The following is a 20,178-nucleotide window of genomic DNA, read 5'->3' as shown; positions in this document are numbered from 1 at the left end:
CAAAGCCTACAATTTCAGTCCATTAAGATTTTATCAGGTTGTCACTAAACAGTGGATAAACAGCCATGTCAACATAAGTATCATGCCAAAAAACATGACATATCAAAAATGGTAGTAACCCTGCTGTGGTTATCTCTGCTTTATTTCACACCAGACGGAAAAAGTCTGATGGAGCAGATAGACACAGGTGGTGAGATGATGCGTGGAAAGCTTTGCTGGCAGAAAATTCTATATTAAACCAAAGCTGCTCCTCTGGGGGCAGCAAAGCAACTGTCAGCCAGGCTGCCACGATCAGGGTAGTACCACCAGAGCAACAAGCATCTCGGGCTTAGTATAACCAGGAAAAAGAAAAAAGGGACTGTACTCTGTGTGTCATGGGGTGAGCCCAATCCTTTCAGCAAATCATGTTTTCAAGCTAATATCATAAATCACTAAGATGTCAGATATGAGCAGATGGGACGGATCTATAGAATCAATTGTGCAGTGTCATAAAATATCTACAGGCAGACAGCCTAACCTTGGAGACTGCAAATGCAGCTTTTTCCACTGCAAGGCGGTGTCCCACATACACAAACACAGGCTGTTAGAATGGAAGTGTCATCATAGCCATCCCTTGGCAGAGTGACAGCAGCCATAATGGAGTGTCAGCAATCAGGACCTTCCAACACACACAGGTCAACCTGCAGTTTAATACAGCATGTGTGCATGGGGCATATGGGGGTGAGTGCTTGGGGGTGTCAACCTTTCTGGCTCACTACATCTTCTTTACTCTGATCTCTCAGCTTGATAGAGACCATTACAGATTTTTGCTGTGATCACACATGCTTTGTTGGAGTTTTCTACAGATTTACATTTTGCTTGTAGAGACGTCTTAGACTGTAGCTGGCGACAGCGGTTCTTCAGAACAGACGAAGCACTACCATCCTTGGACTACCAGCTTTAGTCCAAGAGGGTGGAGTTGAGATACATCTTACAATGAGACAAGATGCTTTTTGCAGATAAATGAGCGCAGACAGTATAACGTCATGGTCTGCAAGCTAGTCGGTAGTTATGGAATGAGACTAGCTGCCAAAATAAGCGTATCTAGCAGTAAACTGCTCGCAGATGCAATGTTCTCTCAGATGGAGAAAAAAAAATGCCCAACTAAAATGCTTTGTCATTTTACTTGGCAGGCCCATCCAAGTTCAATCAATGTGTTGGAAAACACTGTTTTCATAAATTAATTTGCAGTTCATGTATAAAGTGATGTGAAATGCAAATGTGTCCTATGATGAAGAACAGCACTTTCAGGTAAATCTCCATCCAGTTAAAGCAATTGATGAGCATATCTCTGCAGTAAGTCCTTGCTCCTTTGGAACTTTAGAAACTTTAACCAGTAAACTTTAGGTTTACTGGTTAAAGCAATAATGGTAGTGACTTTGTATGTATGTGTCCAAATCTACGCACATATTTCTGCAATTGTGATTCTTGATTAGATAAACATCAGCACAAGCTGCTTGGGGGGCCCGCCAGAGCCTGCCAGGGCATGATCTCAACAACTATTTGGCTCCAATACACATTTGATCAATTTGACTCAAGATGAGACATGATGCATCAGTTGATATTGAATCACCTTAATACATTTGCCAGTGCAGATTTAGAATAAACTTTTTTTGGAAGCAATAAGATAGTTAAAGGGGGCTGAGGAGTGCCAAATAAAACATATTTTTAGAAACTATGTCCTCTTTTTTTGCATCACTCCAGATAACCAAGAGCTTTTAATCTGTGGAATGGAAACCAGACACTGCTGTATATTTCAACCTAAGCCACGGATTGCAATGAACGGCTTGCTGCTGGTACTTCAGAACTCCTAAAAATGAGAACAAAACCAACATCATGCAAGTTCTTACATGCAATTAAGAGTTAGACTCAAAGTCATTGTGAGGATTAAGTAAAAAGATAAACAGGGGTATTTCACGGGGGAAACGGACCAGGACAATGCAGGAACTGAAGCCAGGGAAGAGAGTCAGAAGGTCTCCACCAATTAACACATTCCTTGACATTCCCACTATGCAGTACGTGAAAAATATTAGACTGATAAATGAAAACAGTGGCGCGTATGGCCTCTCTTTTTTTTTTCCTGGCAAGCATATCATTTTGGCTTTGGTTGCTGAAAAGGAAAGCAGAGGCATGAAGCAGGGAGTGGGTGATTAAGAACAATGCCTCAATTGATTATCAGAGCGGTGCCCCCAACTCCAAACATGACTCACCTCATTTAAAACAATAATTCAGAGTAAACTCTAACATCATGCTGAAAAGGGTGTTCAGGACACTTTGTCTCACTGATTCAATTCAATTCAATTCAATTTTATTTATATAGCGCCAAATCACAACAAACAGTCGCTTTCAAGGCGCTTTGTATTGTAGGTAAAGACCCAGCAATAATACAGAAAAAACTTAACAGTCAAAACTACCCCCTATGAGCAAGCATTTGGCAAGAGTGGGAAGGAAAAATGCCCTTTTAACGGGAAGAAACCTCCAGCAGAACCAGGCTCAGGGAGGGGCAGTCATCTGCTACGACCGGTTGGGCTGAGGGGAGAGAGACAGGACAAAAACATGCTGTGGAAGAGAGCCAGAGATTAATAATAATTAATGATTAAATACAGAGTGAAGTATAAACGGAGTAAATAACGTGAATGAAAAGAAACAGTGCATTATGGGAACCCCCCCCACACACACACACACAACACCACCACTGTTGGAGTTATGGTATAAATTCCATTCTGTTTATTATAAATTATCATATCTTCTCTTTGTATATTTTCTATAAGTTGTTCTATGTACATATGATACTGTTGTTTTTATGTTTGAAATGGGAACACGTGGTGGTATTTCTTACAAAGGAAGTTGTAGTTACCTGCAGGCTGCTCTCAGCCTGCAGAGAACACATATAGGATACGTGTCTCGTATACGCCATGTTACATGCGCACATGTCACAGTATGCTTACGACCATGTAAGGAAAAAGCCAAGAATGTTGTTTATTACATGCTGTAAACTGTGTTTGATGCAACCCACGTGATCTTATTGTGAAAATCCGAATAAAAGCGCTGCGCAGGAAGCAGTTCCCCGGGACAGATAACTTCCGCTCAGCCGCGAGCTGAGTTCAAGGAACGGATCTCTCCTCCTTGCGCAAGTTCAAAAGAGTTGTGTGTTTGTTCTCTGAGTTATTAAAATGATCTGAACCTATCAACCACCACCACCACCCCAGGCCTAGAGCAGCATAACTAAGGGATGGTTCAGAGTCACCTGATCCAGCCCTAACTATAAACTATATCATAAAGGAAAGTTTTAAGCCTAATCTTAAAATAGAGAGGGTGTCTGTCTCCCGAATCCAAGCTGGAAGCTGGTTCCACAGAAGAGGCGCCTGAAAGCTGAAGGCTCTGCCTCCCATTCTACTCTTAAGTATCCTAGGAACCACAAGTAGGCCAGCAGTCTGACAGTGAAGTGCTCCACTGGGGTGATATGGTACTATGAGGTCTTTAAAATAAGATGGGGTCTGATTATTCAAGACCTTGTATGTGAGGAGAAGGATTTTAAATTCTATTCTAGATTTAACAGGGAGCCAATGAAGAAAAGCCAATATGGGAGAAATCTGCTCTCTCATTCTAGTCCCTGTCAGTACTCTAGCTGCAGCATTATGGATCAGCTGAAGGCCTTTCATGGAGCTAGGACAGCCTGATAATAATGAATTACAATAGTCCACCCTAGAAATAATAAATGCATGAATTAGCTTTTCAGCATCAGTCTGAGAAAGGATGTTTCTAATTTTAGAAATATTGCGCAAATGCAAAAAGGCAGCCCAACATATTTGTTTATGTGCATTGAAGGACATATCCTGGTCAAAAATGACTCCAAGATTTCTCACAGTGTTACTGGAGGCCAAAGTAATGCCATCCAGAGTAAGTATCTGGGTCGACACCATGTTTCTAAGATTTGTGCCAAGCACAAGAACTTCAGTTTTATCTGAATTTAGAAGCAGGAAATTAGACGTCATCCAGGTGTTTATGTCTTTAAGACATTCCTGCGGTTTAACTAATTGATGTGCATCATCTGGCTTCATGGATAGATAAAGTTGAGTATCATCTGCATAACAATGAAAATTTATGCAATGTTTTCTAATAATACTGCCTAAGGGAAGCATGTACAATGTAAATAGAATTGGTCCTAGCACAGAACCCTGTGGAACTCCATAATTAACCTTAGTGTGTGAAGAAGACTCCCCATTTACATGAACAAATTGGAGTCTATTAGATAAATATGATTCAAACCACTGCACTGCAGTACCTTTAATACCCATAGCATGTGCTAATCTCTGTAATAAATTGCTATGGTCAACAGTATCAAAAGCTGCACTGAGGTCCAACAGGACAAGAACAGAGATGAGTCCACTGTAAGAAGATCATTTGTAACCTTCACTAATGCTGTTTCTGTACTGTGATGAATTCTGAAACCTGACTGAAACTCTTCAAATAAACCGTTCCTCTGCAGATGATCAGTTAGCTGTTTTACAACTACTCTTTCAAGAATCTTTGAGAGAAAAGGAAGGTTGGAGATTGGCCTATAATTAGCTAAGGCAGCTGGGTCAGTGATGGCTTTTTAAGTAATGGTTTAATTACAGCCACCTTGAAGGCCTGTGGTACATCCATCCATTCACTCCCGCTTATCCTATTCAGGGTCGCGGGTGGGGGGGGCTGGAGCCTATCCCAGCTGACATAGGGCGAGAGGTAGGGTACACCCTGTACAGGTCGCCAGCCTGTCGCAGGGCTAACACAGAGAGACTAACAACCTTTCACACTCACATTCACGCTTTCATTCACACCTATGGGCAATTTAGCATAGTCAATTGATCTAAGCCCAGTAAGTGCATGTCTTTGGACTGTGGGAGGAAACCGGGGTACTCGGAGGAAACCCATGCAAGCAAGGGGAGAACATGCAAACTCCACACAGAGAGAGGGAGAGGCTAAACAAATACCAGCTGTGCTGAAAGCAGCCAAACATGCTACTAGGACATATTACTATTCATCATTAATTAATTTGAGATGGTTATGAATAATTTTTTCTCTAATATCTAAATTTTATTTGTAAAGAAATCCATTAAGTCACTGCTAGTTAAAGCGAAAGGAATACTCGGCTCTACAGAGCTCTGACTCTTTAGCAGCCTGGCTACAGTGCTGAAAAGAAACCTGGGGTTGTTCTTATTTTCTTCAATTAATCATGAATAGTAAGATGTCCTAGCTTTACGGAGGGCTTTTTTTAAATAGAGCAACAAACTCTTTTTCCAGGCTAAATGAGCATCTTCTAATTTAGTGAGATGCCATTCCCTCTGATTTAAGCTGCACATTTGTGAATTATACCATGGAGTCAGGCACTTCTGAGGAGCCACAGTATCCAAAGTCATACGCAGTGAGGATGTAAAACTATTGATGAGATAATCTACCTCACTGGGAGCAGAGTTTTGGTAGCTGCTCTGCACTGTGTTGGCACATGACACTGAAGAGCATAATAATGAAAGAATTAGATCCTTAAACTTAGTTACAGCACATCTTTAATGTGCTTTAATTAAAGATTCAGACCGTATATTCAGTGTTCCTGTAAGATGTAATCAGTTGCAGCTTCCTTCATTGTTCTGTCACATCTATCAGACAGTAGTGAGCTGTCTGAGCTGAGACAATAATGATCTCTTTTGTCTATGACAGCCTTTCTAAGTGGCTAAGCAGCACCTGTCAGCACCCTGATAATCACCTACACAGAGAATTCAACACACACATCTCCATTAATTTCCCCTGCCTCCCCACCCTCTTCATCCCACTCTCTGAAGTGCTCTCATCCCCACACTCCTACACATTCCACACACACAATGACGTACAGCCGGCACTTCCTCCTCCACTCTAGCAAAATGGTATCAGTTTCTATTGCAGCCTGGCTCTCATCGTCCTGCTGCTATGATTACTGAAATTGGAGCTGTGCGGTTCCTTAGTCGAGAATTTTTAAATAAAAAAGGTTTCTGAAACATTTAAAAAGGTTTATACAAGGTTTCAGCTTGTTATAAGCCTGTTTCGGCATGAGCTTAGAAAGAATTATTTTAGCTGTAGGTAATTTCTAGCTGTCAGATTAAGTTACAAGGTTAGGGGGTTAAGGAGAACTGAACGTGTAAACATTTATCCCGCCTGTTGAGGAAGCTCAGCTTGTCTTGGCCTTAGTAATTAAACATGGTCTCTGTTATAATCCTTAGTTTTTGTCTTCCTTTGTGTTTTTGTAAGTTAGTTCTTGTATTTTTGGTGTACTCCTTAGTTCTTGTTTTACTTATCATTTCTGAGTGTTTTATTTTTTCATTAAAAAGGAAAACTGTAATTTAGTTACTTAATTGGTCCCTCAATTAGCTACTTCTTGTTTTATTTTGAAGGGCTGTGTTCCTATGTGTTTTCATTTCCCTCTGTTCTTTTTCTGCGCTTGTTATTGTCTTGGCTGAGTTTACCTGTGACTTATCATCCCCCCTCACTGGTGTGCGTATTAAGGTTGCATGTTTCCCCGCATAGAAATGTTTTTACCCTATTTAAAAATTAAGTTACCACAAGATTCATAAAACAAGCTCACTGGGCAAACTTACCACCATACTTACATGAGTACATCAGAATCATTAAAAACCAACAGGCTTGTTCAATCTGCATACCATTTCTCTGTATAGGAAAACACATTTACCAAAAGATGAAGTGGAGAAAGCGATTATGATGCTGTAAGAGAGAAGCCTGCACAGATAAAGCAAGAAAGCAGGAGAAAGACCAACTGAAGAAATTTAAAAAATAGAGGAGGAAGCCAGAAAAGGCACAGCTTTCCAAAGTGTTCCCACAGGAATAACAATAGTTTCAAATAAATAATAGCAAAAGCAAAGCTCAGGCCGAGACAATGGATGTTCTGAATATTGTTTAACCTGAGACACTCACTGTGGCTCAAAAAAAAAATAGTCTGGACATCAAAGTTGATATGGGAGTCAATTTCTTCCATTCCAAGCTCCCCGCCGCCATGGGCAAAACCAAAATCATGCAGTGCCCGCAAGGTCCCACTGCTCAAGAAGGCACATGTACAGGCCCATCTAAAGTTTGCCTGTGGACATCTAAATGATTCAGAAAAGGCTTGAGGGAAAGTGCTGTGGTCAAATGAAACCAAAAATCAAATTCTTGGCATCAACTTGACCTGCCGAGTTTGAAGGAACAATAATGCTGAGTGTGACCCAAAGAACACCATCCACACAGTCAAGTACGGAGGTGGAAACATTAATGGATGGGGCCATGTACCATAAAACCTCCTTTCCTCAGACACAACACTAAAAATGGGTCGTGGATGGGTCTTCCAGCATGTCAATGACCCAAAAACATACCGCCAAGGCAACAAAGGAGTGGCTAAAGAAGAAGCAAATTAAGGTCGTGGAGTGGTCTAGCCGGTCTCCAGACCTCAGGGAGATGACACTTTGGGTTGCCAAGTGGCAGCCAAGAACCTAAAGGATATAGAGAGTTTTTGTAAAGAGGGGTGAGACAAAATCCCATGTGTCAAACCCGATGACCAACTACAAGAATTGTCTTACTGCTGTGCTTGCCAAAAAGGGTTTCTCCACCAAGTACTAAGTCATGTTTTGCTTGGTGATCAAATACTTGATTCACTCAATGGTGTGCAAATCAATTTATGACTTTTATGTAAAGTTTTTTTTCTGGATTTTTTTGCTGATATTCTGTCTCTCCATTAAAATGAAAATACTATAATAATTAGAAACTGTTAATTTCTTTGTAAGTGAGCAAACTTACAAATTCAGCAGGGGATCAAATAACTGTTTCCCCCATTGTATGTTCTATCTGCATGTTGATTCTTCTTGTGAACGTCAACAAACACGACTGTACCACCAACTTGTTAGATATCAGTGGTTACTCTGTTCATAAATGCAAGTAAAACTTGTTGAACTGTGCTGCTGTATCACTGCTTTTCCTGACCTCATTTGACACACAAACCTTAAATTAGTAAAACCACATTTTGATCCTTACTGGGAAACAAGTCACTGCACAAATCGGGAGGGAAACTACCCGGTTCATGAACTCTGCAGATGTTGAACAAAAAATAAAACCATTTTCTAACTAAAGTTGGTATCAGCTGGCACAGACAAAAGAAAGAAAAACCTTGAAACTTTACATTGGATCCAGCATATTCAAACCACTTGACCACATATTTCCAATCTCCAAGTGCGAATGGGAGTACCAATCACTGCAAAACTCTGACATGTGATGAATGTGTCTAGATAAAGTTTTTCTTGGAAATAACCTCATCCTTTGGCTGAAAAACTCCAGATAGTGGATTAGTGGAGGAGTACCTGGCCACTATCTTTACTGTTCTCTCAGTGCTGAGAGAAGTTGTCTAGATGGTGAACAATGCAAAACCTTCACTGTATCTAGTTGAAACTGTAGTTTTTTTAATTTAAAAGTATAAGAAAACTGACACTTTCAGTGAGGAAGTGGGATGCTGAATGCCACCAGTGATAATCCTTATTTTCTGTGTTCTGTGTTTATTCACGCTGGCATGTGTCCAAATCACATTTCCCAAGGTTTTACCAGCTTTAAAACAACTGTTAGGGATGTGTGTGAACCAATAGTGAAAGTCAAAAGCTTAATGTTGGTGGCAAAGGGCCTCCATGGTGTCTGCAGCTTGAATTTCTCATGTTTTATTGAGCAATTCTTGTTCAAGACAAGAGTGCAATAAACAGAGTACACACTGCTGTCACAGATGTGACTGACAAGAAAAGAGCAAACTGATGAGTGACCTTTGACACATGAGCAAATATACCCAAGTGTGCACAATACACTCAGAGATGCATACACACAGTTGCACATAAGCAACAAAGCATTACTGTCACAGTTGCTTAGACACTCCTTAGTGTTTACTGACTTTGCTCTGCAGTCTAAATGCCAGCAGCCCTGTTGAAGCTTTGAAAAATCAGCCCTATCTAAAGTTTGGGAAAAAATCAGTTTTCTAAATTAGATACTTAATGAAGTTCACTATACAGCTGTTGTTTTCTATTCCCTTAATACAGTTTTCACTCCAGCACTGTCAGGAGCTCATAGGAAATGATCCAGTTAAGGAAATTCAGCACACACTAAGTTACAGCTTCATATTTACTTTTCAAAACCTAAAAGAAAAACTGCATTACAAAATTCACTTTCTGAAGGAAAAATCTTTTCCTCCACACTGCCCTTGAATTTGATGACACTTTAACAAGAGACCAAAATATCTACTGTAAATCCATTTATTCCCCTGTAATGGCTAGTACACAGTAAATCTAACTGGAAACCAATGCAGCTCTTTAGATATATATGGGTTATTATCCCTCTGTTGGTATAGGTTTCCCTATGATAAATAAAAGTAAGCTGTTCTACAGTGGCTCACTGGCACACAATACTTCTCTGTTCACTGGTCCAGTCATCACCCTTCATGCCACCCCTCCACACTCTACCCCAACCCCTTTTTCGCTGTCTCTCAGGATTTTTTTCTCTGTCTTTCCTTGTCTGTGACAGAAGCTGCTGCTGATGGTCAGTCAGATTAGCTGAAGAGGCAACTTGAAAACAGACAAATAAAGAGCTGCTTTGTGTTTGTCTGGTGCCAACGACCCCGGAAATAAGAGAGGAAACTGGATTGACAGAGAAAGAGCCATTATAATGATCAACTGTTAAAAGGTTGGGTTTGAAGGAGAAACTGGCAGTACCTGGGTAGTTATTCTGTCCTGTGTCAGTAAGACACCTTCAATTTTTTAATTTTTTTTTTAAAGAATCACATGTATTTATCACATGCCTTTAATAGTAATTTGTGTTTCATGTGTTGTACCAGAAGCTCACAAATGGCACATCAAGGCACACTGGTGCACCACATGTTAGTCCAGCTGTGCGATGGGATTTTGCATTAGTCATATATTATTACAATTAATAACTGCCCAGATAGTAATGAACACAGTATGAATTTATTATATCAATACTTTGTTTGCACTCATTTCTCATCACAGAGACAAATTCTATATCTTAAAAATATTTTCTAAAAAGTCCATGACAAAGGACACCCTGTGGACAGTCATCGAATGGAGGAAATTATTAAAGCCTGTAATTAATAACAGGAAGGACAAGAACATTTATGAGTGAGAAATGGTAGCTAACTACTAGGATGAAAAAACTAAACAAAACTGTGCCTAGAAACTAAAGCAAAAGCTAAAACACTGAGACTTTGTATGCCTTCAGGTAGAAAAGTTCACTAATGCTAACATGGCGCCAACAAGCTGAAGAAGATGCCAAGACTATTTATTGTATAGTGTCTGAAAAGGCAATGGAGGCAAAGGGAATGAACGCATGTGTCATGCTAGCTACCTTCATCTGACAATACAGTACTTCTACAGTGCACTACTGAACAGAAAGAAACACTTAAAACAAGCTGAAGAGGCCTCAGGTTATGTAGTATAATATCAGTCAGAAAAGCTCTTTGAACAAGTTGTATTATCATAAAGAAACACTGTGACCCAAACCCTTGCAGATTTATTCAAACTCTATTCAAATCTAAATAGACTACCAACTGCATTACGGTGCAGCCTGCATCTCTGCAGAGAAAGCAAACTGCTCCTACAAATGGTGCCCCATGAACACCACACCTCATGCCTTCTGTTATCAACTGACAATCCAAGGCAAACTATAAATATCACACTTTAATTTCACCAAAGCCAAAAGAAAAAACTCAGCCCAAAGGTTACTTAGCAATTAGTGGTGAGCTAAGTTAGCAGAGAAGTGCTTTGATATGAGGGTTCTGTGTGACAGGCGGCAGAGTGCTTACAGCTGTTTAAATTTTAGGATGGTTCTCCAAAAAAAAGGCAAATACCTCATTTCAACCGTGGCAATGTTGGGTTCAGACTATTGCAGCCATTCGTGCTTGGTTTGAATCATCCGTGCCATGTGAAGGCAGTTTAGGTGCAATGTGGCAAAACTAATTTACATAAGCAGGCACCTAGCAAACGACAATATGAAACAACAATATATTAGCAAATAAAGGTTCTTAGATATGACCGGACATGTGCAGAATTTACCAAACAACACTGTAGAAAACAACAGAAACATGCTGCACAAGCAGAAAGCTGCAGTTCATACCAGACCATCATGCTCATTACAACACTATAGCAGTAACAGTTGTAGTCACAAAAGTTCAGTACTAAATACATTACTTTGATCATTTCTGTAGTTCTGCTGTGCTGTGTATAAGATGCAGTGTTTTCCTATTTTCTATTTCTCTTGTGTAATCCTTATTTGAAGAAAGAATTTGGTTTATTTTTCCCCTCCAGGACTCACCAAACCTTGTCTCATCCAGCATAATGGGCAAACAAAAAGTGACTAACAGAGCCGAGAGTACTTCCCTGTTGGTTTAAATAGCTTATAATCCAATCCCTTTGTCTGCCATCATCTAGATTGAATAGCCTTTATCATGTGGGCCATCAAAGAGTGAAGATTGCATAGTTAATGGTCCTATTAGATGGCTGTGAAGGGGTATTCACAGTTAAATTGCCCAAATTGCACTCAATGAGCAACAAGGGAGTAGCCACAGAATGGGCCTAGTGGGCTAAAGATGAATGAATGAGTGCCTGTCAGTACATGCACACACAAACACACACACAGAAGCCTGAGAACATGCTTGCCAGTTCAGAGACAAAAGCATACATTCACACACACACGCACAGGCCTCCAAAGATTTACATGTAATGGAGTGTGGTTGAGATTGCCACCTCTGTGGCCAGAAGGAGGTGGCAGGAGACTACAGCAACAAGTGTGGAGCACTGCAGCTGACACTACTCGAGACACCCCACACACAAAGGGGGGATTTACCCGTGAAAACCAGCATGGCTTTCTGGAAAGAGTCCCTACCAACTGACAGAAAACAGGCAGCAGGAGAGAAAAAAACCCTTAGCCTAATCAGCACCATTCTGGAGGTCTGTGCAAGATGCCACCCACAGTCACAGAGAGCCAGCATACCAAATTACTAAGCCTCCTGCCACTCATCATATCAATGCTTACAATGCAGCAAGGTCAAGGAGGGGAACGACATCTTAAGTGACACCTGGAAATGAAACATGTTTTAATTAAATGCATCCACTACATCAACAATAGCATTAGCGCATGCTCTTCTAAACAGCCAACTGGTAAACCTATATATGGCACACTGTTTAAACTGTTATTTTAGCCTGCCCACAACTGCTGCAAGTCTGCAAGCTGCTCTGCAACCCATCTCACCTTACACTGTTTGATCTAAATCAACAGCAGCTAAGAAAACAGGAGGAGTTGTGGTGAAAGTTGGATCCCTTACCAGAAAGCAAAATTAGCAGAAGAAAAGAAATACACTGACTTCACTTAGGAGTTGTTTTGTGACCTTGCGCTATAGGACCCTTGACCATGGAACATCTAAAAAAAAAATGGCAGTTTGTTGGAGAACAAGTTGTGCTTACTTCTGTTATTTTAGGCTCTTACAGCATCAGCATGTTGTGTGTGTTTCATCATAAATGGCTTTTCATTATCCTTACAGAAATTATATCAAATGCTCAAGTTCCCGACAAGTTACCATTGCTGTCAGAGATAAAGGCAAGGAAGGAAATCATGGGTCACAGAGTGAGTGTTTGGTAACTAGGCTCTCAAAACACTCTTAAATATCAACACAGGCTACATGAATACTGCAGCCACGTGGGCCATTAATACAGCAGTGGATACTCATCACTGACAGCTGAAAAAGATCCTGTGATGCCAATGGTGTAAACTTGAAGACTTAAGGTCAAATAGCAAAAAAAAAAAGACACTAACAGTCATTACTTAAAACTGATTGCATCTGTTTTCATATTTGGATCCAGAAAAGTCATTAGGTTCACATGCAAAGAGAATACAAACACAACTAAATTTACAGAAATCCTCCGCATTTGTTGTGCTAAGCCCCAAACAAGTGCACAGTTTAGGCTGTTTTAGTTCTATTTGCTCTGAGTATACTGAATTATTCACAGGGCTGCCATAAGCGGAACAGGCATAGTAACACTAGGCAGGGCCATGCATGGAAAACCCTCATCAATAAAACACTGTTTGACAAATAAGCCTGACGTCAATCAAGTGTACCCTCTTCCTCTCTATGTAAGGCTATAGCCTTCACTGACTGTAGACAAATTGGTTACAAGCTCTTACAGACATACAGTATGCCTTCACGTGAGCTATTTGAAATTAACTTTTAAACAACACCTACAACCATCTAATCTACAAGAATATGATAAAGCACTGGATGCATGTAGAATTTCTGCAGTAATGCCTTATAGTACACATACCTGTTAGCTCAAAGACCTTAAATGCAAATCAAATTAGCAAACAGATGAAGCCAGGAAGTAATGTAACTAGTGTACTGCTTCTCTTAATTGTGCATGCTCCAAAACTAGAAGAAAACAGCATCCCATAACAAAGAACCACTTCCCCACCAGTTATGTTTAGACCTTTGTACAATAATACATGTCTTGACCTTCTCCCTGAGGGTTCAGGGTCTGACTTGTTTCACTGGCTGCTGTCATTAATTCAGTCTCTCTACTTTCTCCATCAAAAAATGGTCCACAGTGATTCAGGAGGGCAGTATGCCTGCACAGTGAGTGCAGCGTTTCATGTACGCAAGCTGGAATGTGACGCAGTTGACCGTCGGTGTCTGATAGCTGGCATCTGCTAGGTGCGCTCATTCCACCGCAGCACAGCGGAGGCTTAGGTGGTACTGAGAGAAACCCTACACCTCTGCAGGGTAGGCAGGCGAATAAGAACACAGCATCACTAATGCTCATCAACTGTGACCTCTGCCAGGGACCCTGCAGAGCACATCACTTTAATGTGTCCATCTGGGATCAGCAGAGCAGCAGAAAGCACGCAAGTCCACTGCAGACTCAGAGATTAGAGAAAGATGGCCATTACAGATAGACAGCGGGACTGAGGGACAAATAGATGAATGGATGAATGATGTAATGAAAGAGTAGATGGGGTGAATGGATGGAGAGATTGATGTGTCATTGGATAGCCTGTTCTCAGTATATGCGCTGCTTGCAGTGATGTAGTAAAAAACCAGGACACACTGAGTCAGCGAGGATCGCTTCTACTGATGTCAGAATTGTTCATCTAGTTCCCGGAAGCTCGCTTTAATAATCTTATCACTTCACAGATGTCAATTTTACAACAGGGGTTGCAACATGTGCGATCATGGAAAATATGATATTTAAGACCCTTGACAAATCTACATGAGCAATGTAAAAATATTTTGATCAGTCTGGCTTTGCACTGTATAAATGGATTAAGCTAGTGCAACAACATGCTTGTATTCATATTTCATATGATGCCAAGTTTAGCAATGGCTGGCTGTAAAGTAGGTTCACCTCAATATGTCAGGAGGCAGCGTTCAGAGACCTGAGCAGGGAGAACACAACGCTTGATGAAGAGGCAGCAAACTCACAGCAAGCTAGTACTGCTGAAACAGAATCACTTTGAAAAGAGTCCACAACAACACAACAGGCTATCTTATCATTCTCTGGATTCTTTAGTCCTTTGCTTTACTTCAGTACCAGAAGAACTGTATGCTATATCCAAAACAGTCACAATTAGAAGAACCCTGCCTACTGCTTCTCCATATACCTTGAATCAGTTCTCAAATTAAGAATATGGGTGACAAGAAAACAGCAATTAATAAACATATATATTTATATATATATATACTCAGTGATGTCACATCTGCTGGTGCATGCTGCATTTTGATGTCTTTAGCTGGTTGTGCACCTCTCAATTTCTGCAGTTTTTACCCTCATTTTAATGATGCATGAGTACAGAAGCTCAGGGATTCACAGATTATACAGAGGGAGATATTGCAACAGAGAAAAATGTTCAGTTGCCACCCTCAACTCATGGCCATAGATAAAGCTGGGCTTTTAAACTAACTAGTCAAGTTGACAGCTTTGCCTCTAGACTCAGCTTTCTCAACACAACATCAGACTTGATGATAGAGAAGCCAAACCAATCTGTCAGTCTTCTGCTCCACTCTTTCCTCACTCATGAACAAGACCCCAAGATACTTAAAACCTGCAGCTTTAACAGCAAACCCAATACCCCATTCTCCTGAAGCATCCCTTACAGGAGGCCTAGAGGGTCATCCTTCATAACACATGTAAAGCGGTCCAACGCACTGTCTTCAGACAAGGCAATTTCTCAAGACTCTGAGTGCGCTGATAGTAATCCAAACTAATACTTGGATTAAGAGTCTTAAACCACTGTATCCCATCCACCCTTAAGCCCCAAGAAAATAGCCTCCCTGCTGACAAGCTGCTCCGAACCAAATTTCAGCTTTGTCTCTGGCTGTGGGCAGCGCATTGGGCCACTGACAGGTTTCTCATCAACACAGACCAGGCTGTGGCAGTGACAGGAAGCGTTTGTCTCTGGCAGCAGGTTGCCAGGGTGAATTCTGGGAGTTGAGCCTTATACGCATAGCATTCTTAGTTCCCACACCTCCCTCCCCCAGTTCAGTGTCCATCCACGCCAGGAACAAAACCCTGGGAATGTGAGCTATGCAGAGCTGCAGCTCGGAGACACCTGTTCAGACAACCAACAAGGGGCAAACTCTCCTACACTGAGCCTCGTCTGAGTCGCAGCCTTCGACCCCACCCTGACCTCTGCTGCTCCCACACACACCACACTCCAGAACCGTGTGCACAAAAAAAAAAAGAAAAATTATCTGTCAACAGGCATTCAGACAGGCCACCCCAGTCAAAACATTTTCCAGGTGGGACACATTTGCACCCCTTGAAACCCCTTGTCATGATGCTCGGCTGTTGTACAGGCTGGAGTAATGAAATTCACTAAAATACTTAAAATCAGAGTCTCCTAAGTGACTCTCCCTGCCCATTCTGGAATGCAGACTAAAGGCCTCCTACCTTGTTCTAGGCAAAAATTTTTTTTTTTTAAAAAAAAGAAAAAAAGAACTGGGTTATTCCCAGTGAGAGCACAATAGGTGACCAAAACTGTAGATAAAACCACACAGAGGAATGTCAGCTCCTCAGAAAGTCCCCTTGGTGGCAGTGAACCATGAGGAAAAGAAGGTCATCCTCTTACTTTTTCCTTTTCACTCACAGCCAAAGCACCAAAAAAATGTGTTAAGGATACCGACAAAATCACTAATGAATGACAGGGCATGGTGCAGACACTTTGCCTGGCAGCAAGCAGTTTATTAATAATTAAATAATTAAAACTAGGAAAAACCTTAAATGGAATTCCATGTTTGCCACTGAAATGCAGCTTTTTTAAACATTGCTGCACTTCCTCTTCTACATGATACCCATATCTGCTTCCAGGATTAAAGATACACAAGGGTGTGCGCTATTTCATATCAAGGCAGAGCAATAAGGTTATGAAGGAATCGTGTGAGATAAAGACACACACACTCACACGCACCTGCCTGATCATGACATGCACATTCAAAGTATGCAAAACCAGTGGCCCGGCTGGGAGGCAGCTTGTCCAGTGCTGAGTTGCCCAGTCAGAGGCTTGGCGCTGTCAGCCAGTGTCAAGCTCCGAGTCACCGTACTTGACTTTGCAGGGCACAAGGGCCCTGTATTCCCTCTGTCCACGCTACAAGGCACACTGTATTTCCTGGAGGGGGGGCAGAGCTGTGCTTTACAATGTGTGTGTGTGTGTGTGCGTGTGTGTGTGTGTAAGTTGAGAGTTGTGCCACTATGAAATGCTGTTATTATGCTTCGTTTGAGTGTAGTTTACAAGGCTTAACTACTTTTGTTGTGTCGTGACGATAGGTTCCGCCATAGGTGTGCACGTTCCTGTCACTAACTGCAGCTTATTGTTGTAATTTCTAAACACTTTGTGGGCCCCGCAATAAAGCTGCATTCACTTCCCCGCGGAAGCAAGAAAAGCCGTCAGGTGAAATTTCATTTAGCACTGAAAGGCGGGGGTAGAGGTCGGGGGTCTCGGTTAGCATTCCTATTGAATAAATCAGTTTCACTATGTAAAAATGCGGTTCGAGTCCCAGAAGGCTACTTTTATTTAGCTGAAGTTCGCTGTAGGTATTCGCAGACACACCGACTCCTCTTCTATTACACTGTTACAAGCCGAGCCCTCTTTACCTACAGTCTTAATACTTGAGTATTTCCTTTCAAACCACTGCAATATTTTCGGTAGCATTTTTAACAAATATTATCATTATTTTAAATCCCAGAGAATGTGTTAGTTTGTTTTCATTGTTCTGACAACTGTGAGGATAAATAACGTGAGGGTTCTACTCACTCGGAGGTCGGAGTTGAATGGCCACAGTGTAGCTACTCCACCGGTTCTTTCGGAAGCAAAACTTTTCACTCGTTCTGTTTTCCGCTTTCAAAACCGTATTTTCATTCCTTTATAATCCCCTTAACTCATCCCCGCTCTCCACTGTGCGTGCTGAGCTTTCAAAACGTTACGCCTCGGCTGACGGTGCCACTCTCCAAGACTCGTAAAGTGCTCTGTCAAGGCGCTGACTTGAAGGCGGTTTGTATATTTAGACACAGCGTTAGCGGTACGACGCGTGACAACACAAAGCTGCTCTGAGATCTGTAACCGCGCGGGGGCTTTCACCGCCCGGGCGGTCCGATCTGATCGCTCATTGGTTAATGTCTTATAGAGGCGTGCTCAGTGGTTCATTTCTCTATTTTAATTGGCTTATTTTCGTTGTCCATCATGTGCAAACGCCTCGGTTGTAAATTTACCTCTCAGTAGAAAGGAGGCACACATTCATATGAAACTGCAATTTTCAAAAGTGTGTCCAAAAAAACATAATAATTTGTGTCAGTTTAATCATTAGGAGTGAGTCACTTTGTATTACCCACACCACCTAATCAACAAGTAGCACATGCCACACTTTTCCGGGTTTTTTGCCTTGAACTTTTTTATTTCGCTGCTTTGTCTTGCTTTTTCTTTTTTGTCAGTTTTTTTTTCCTGGACCTCAGTGAAACAGTATTTTATTCAGATGTTATTGTTTAATATTTGGAATAAAGAAAACTCGAGCTATAAAATTACAAACAGAAAGCATTTTATCCTGTTATTCAGGTGAGTTTTGTACCTTCCACACCAGCGCCATAAAAATGGTGTGATCGCTCCCCCTACCGGTCATTTTAAGATATAAAGCAACAAGTTGTCCGGTGAAGGAGTGATCGGATGTGATCTGATTCCGCCTTATTCTTAGCATAAATAAATAAATGTCCTTTTAAAATAGCTGATACTCTGAGATAGAAACATAATCTTATGTAATACCGGGCATACGTATACGTGTGTGTGAACAGGTTCCAGAAACGTGCCAACAACAGAAGCACGCCCTGTTTGCGGCCTCTTGTCCCCACATTAAATTGCGCTGTGTGCCAAAATGCTTAACTGCAGCTTCTTTTGTCCTCGGGCCGGGGATATGATGTGGGCTGCATTGTCTGGGAACAATAGAGTCCTGCAGCCCCCTTGTGACGGTCACTCACTCTGAAACATTGGTACAGCCTGTTCAAAGCCTCACTGTGTTAGTAAACGGCTTCGCGTAACACTTCTTAACGATTCCTTTTGGATTTTATGTATTTTTTTTAATTACTTTACCCCGTCATACGTTTATGGCATGGGCAGACCTTATAAAAAATTCGACTAAAAACAGAATAGTACAGTTTAATACTAAAAAAAATGGTCTTTATTTCATTTGTCAATCTGACAGTGTAATGTCTGTCCTTCAAAATCTCGTCATCTTTTTGTGTTATACCGTAACACAGGTGTTATAGGCATGATAGGTAGCGCAGAGCTGATATGTTGACAAATATTGCCTGCGATGTCAAAGTACAACCACTAGATGTCAGGAGAGAACAAATCACTCTATCTTGGCTCTGTAAACGTCATAGCCATAGCGCTTATTTACTATCGTTTATTCAAAATGTTTTTAAAAATGTGGGTAGAAAATAATAATTTATTTAATACAACAATAACAATGAACGTCTTGACATGTTTTGGGGTGAGGGGGTCTCCAGTCGCTTTGTGTCCAGAATATTGCCATAGAAAGGGGTGTGTGTAGTTGCAACGATTACAGTCGGGTTGCCAGGTCTGCACAAGTAGTCGTTAATGTATATTTTCTACATACGCGTCATTTTCCAAATACTAGTCACGCCGGCACCTAAGAGGGTTTTGATGCTCCATTGATGCATTTTTGTGTAAGTTTTAAACACCCAAATTCGCTAATATGAAAATAAAAGTAATAGTAGCAGCTTAAAACATGCCAAAAAGCAACAAAACTCGTGTTCATAATGTTATTAGCATGATTAGGCGAACATTTTCGGACTTCATGAAGGCGTGCTGGTGGTGGTGGATGTGTCCTATCTGGCAACCCTACGCGCAGCTCAGCCTGTCTGCTGCGTCTCCTCGGCTGACACAGACGCGGCTGTGAGCCTGAGTGGGAGATGGACTGAGTGAGGGCGCTCTTTACACCCGTGCAGCCGATAGCATTGCAATACCCAGAAGCTAGGCTGAAGTAATTGGCGATTTTAGGTCGGCTGAATCAACAAGAAAACACAGTGCAGTTATCAGTCTTTCACATCCCACTCCAATCACACTAACACGGCATTGATGGTAATGTATGCAAGGAAACAACCGAGACTCGGCGATGGGTAAACACCTCCTTTTAACCTTACTTATTCAGATTTTTTTCCTTTTCCTCATAGCTACGCTTTGACAATCCGCCATTTTTACTGAAACCAAAATAACTGTCTGGAAACTTATGTCGTCCACCCGTTGCGAGGCTTTTCGCGCATTTCTGAGCGTTGACATGTGAAGCTTCAAATTCACAGCTGTTTTCTTTTTCTTTGCAGGTGCGACCGAAGAGATTCTCAGCCCTATCAGGTACTTGTTAGCCGAGCGTAGCCTGCTAGCTTGCTAGCAGCAAATAAGATTAAAATGGACACTCTGGTGCAGGCTTCTGGAGAGCACACAGGCCCCAGCCAGTGCGGAAAATAACACAAAAAGTAGACGGGCTTGCTTGAAGCCCCAGTTTAAGCCCTGTAAATGTCTCTTAACGTAAACATTTCAAGTAAA

At 41.4% G+C, this 20,178-nt stretch overlaps 2 protein-coding genes across 7 annotated transcripts in view; one reads left to right on the top strand and one right to left on the bottom strand.

Annotated features, from left to right (window-relative positions):
• Positions 1–17,639, bottom strand: part of mpp7a (MAGUK p55 scaffold protein 7a) — an 83,307-nt gene extending 65,668 nt beyond the window's left edge. The window contains exon 1 of one of the 3 annotated variants that reach the window (XM_030756466.1): positions 17,380–17,639. The gene's annotated coding sequence lies outside the window, so the exon portion shown is untranslated. The remainder of the gene's footprint in view (positions 1–17,379) is intronic. The other 2 variants (XM_030756467.1, XM_030756468.1) reach the window with 2 other exon arrangements.
• Positions 17,640–19,490: 1,851 nt separating this feature from the next.
• waca (WW domain containing adaptor with coiled-coil a) overlaps positions 19,491–20,178 on the top strand; it is a 36,146-nt gene continuing 35,458 nt past the window's right edge. For 2 of the 4 annotated variants that reach the window (XM_030756963.1, XM_030756962.1), the window contains exons 1-2: positions 19,491–19,754; positions 19,956–19,986. In XM_030756963.1, coding sequence (XP_030612823.1) covers positions 19,714–19,754; positions 19,956–19,986 — 72 coding nt within the window. In that variant the 5' untranslated portion in view covers positions 19,491–19,713. The remainder of the gene's footprint in view (positions 19,755–19,955; positions 19,987–20,178) is intronic. The other 2 variants (XM_030756965.1, XM_030756964.1) reach the window with 1 other exon arrangement.

Source organism: Archocentrus centrarchus, chromosome 20, assembly GCF_007364275.1.
Source record: "Archocentrus centrarchus isolate MPI-CPG fArcCen1 chromosome 20, fArcCen1, whole genome shotgun sequence".
NCBI classification, from domain to species: domain Eukaryota; kingdom Metazoa; phylum Chordata; class Actinopteri; order Cichliformes; family Cichlidae; genus Archocentrus; species Archocentrus centrarchus.
Note: the sequence above shows the minus strand (reverse complement) of the source record. Positions and strands in the feature narration are given on the sequence as shown.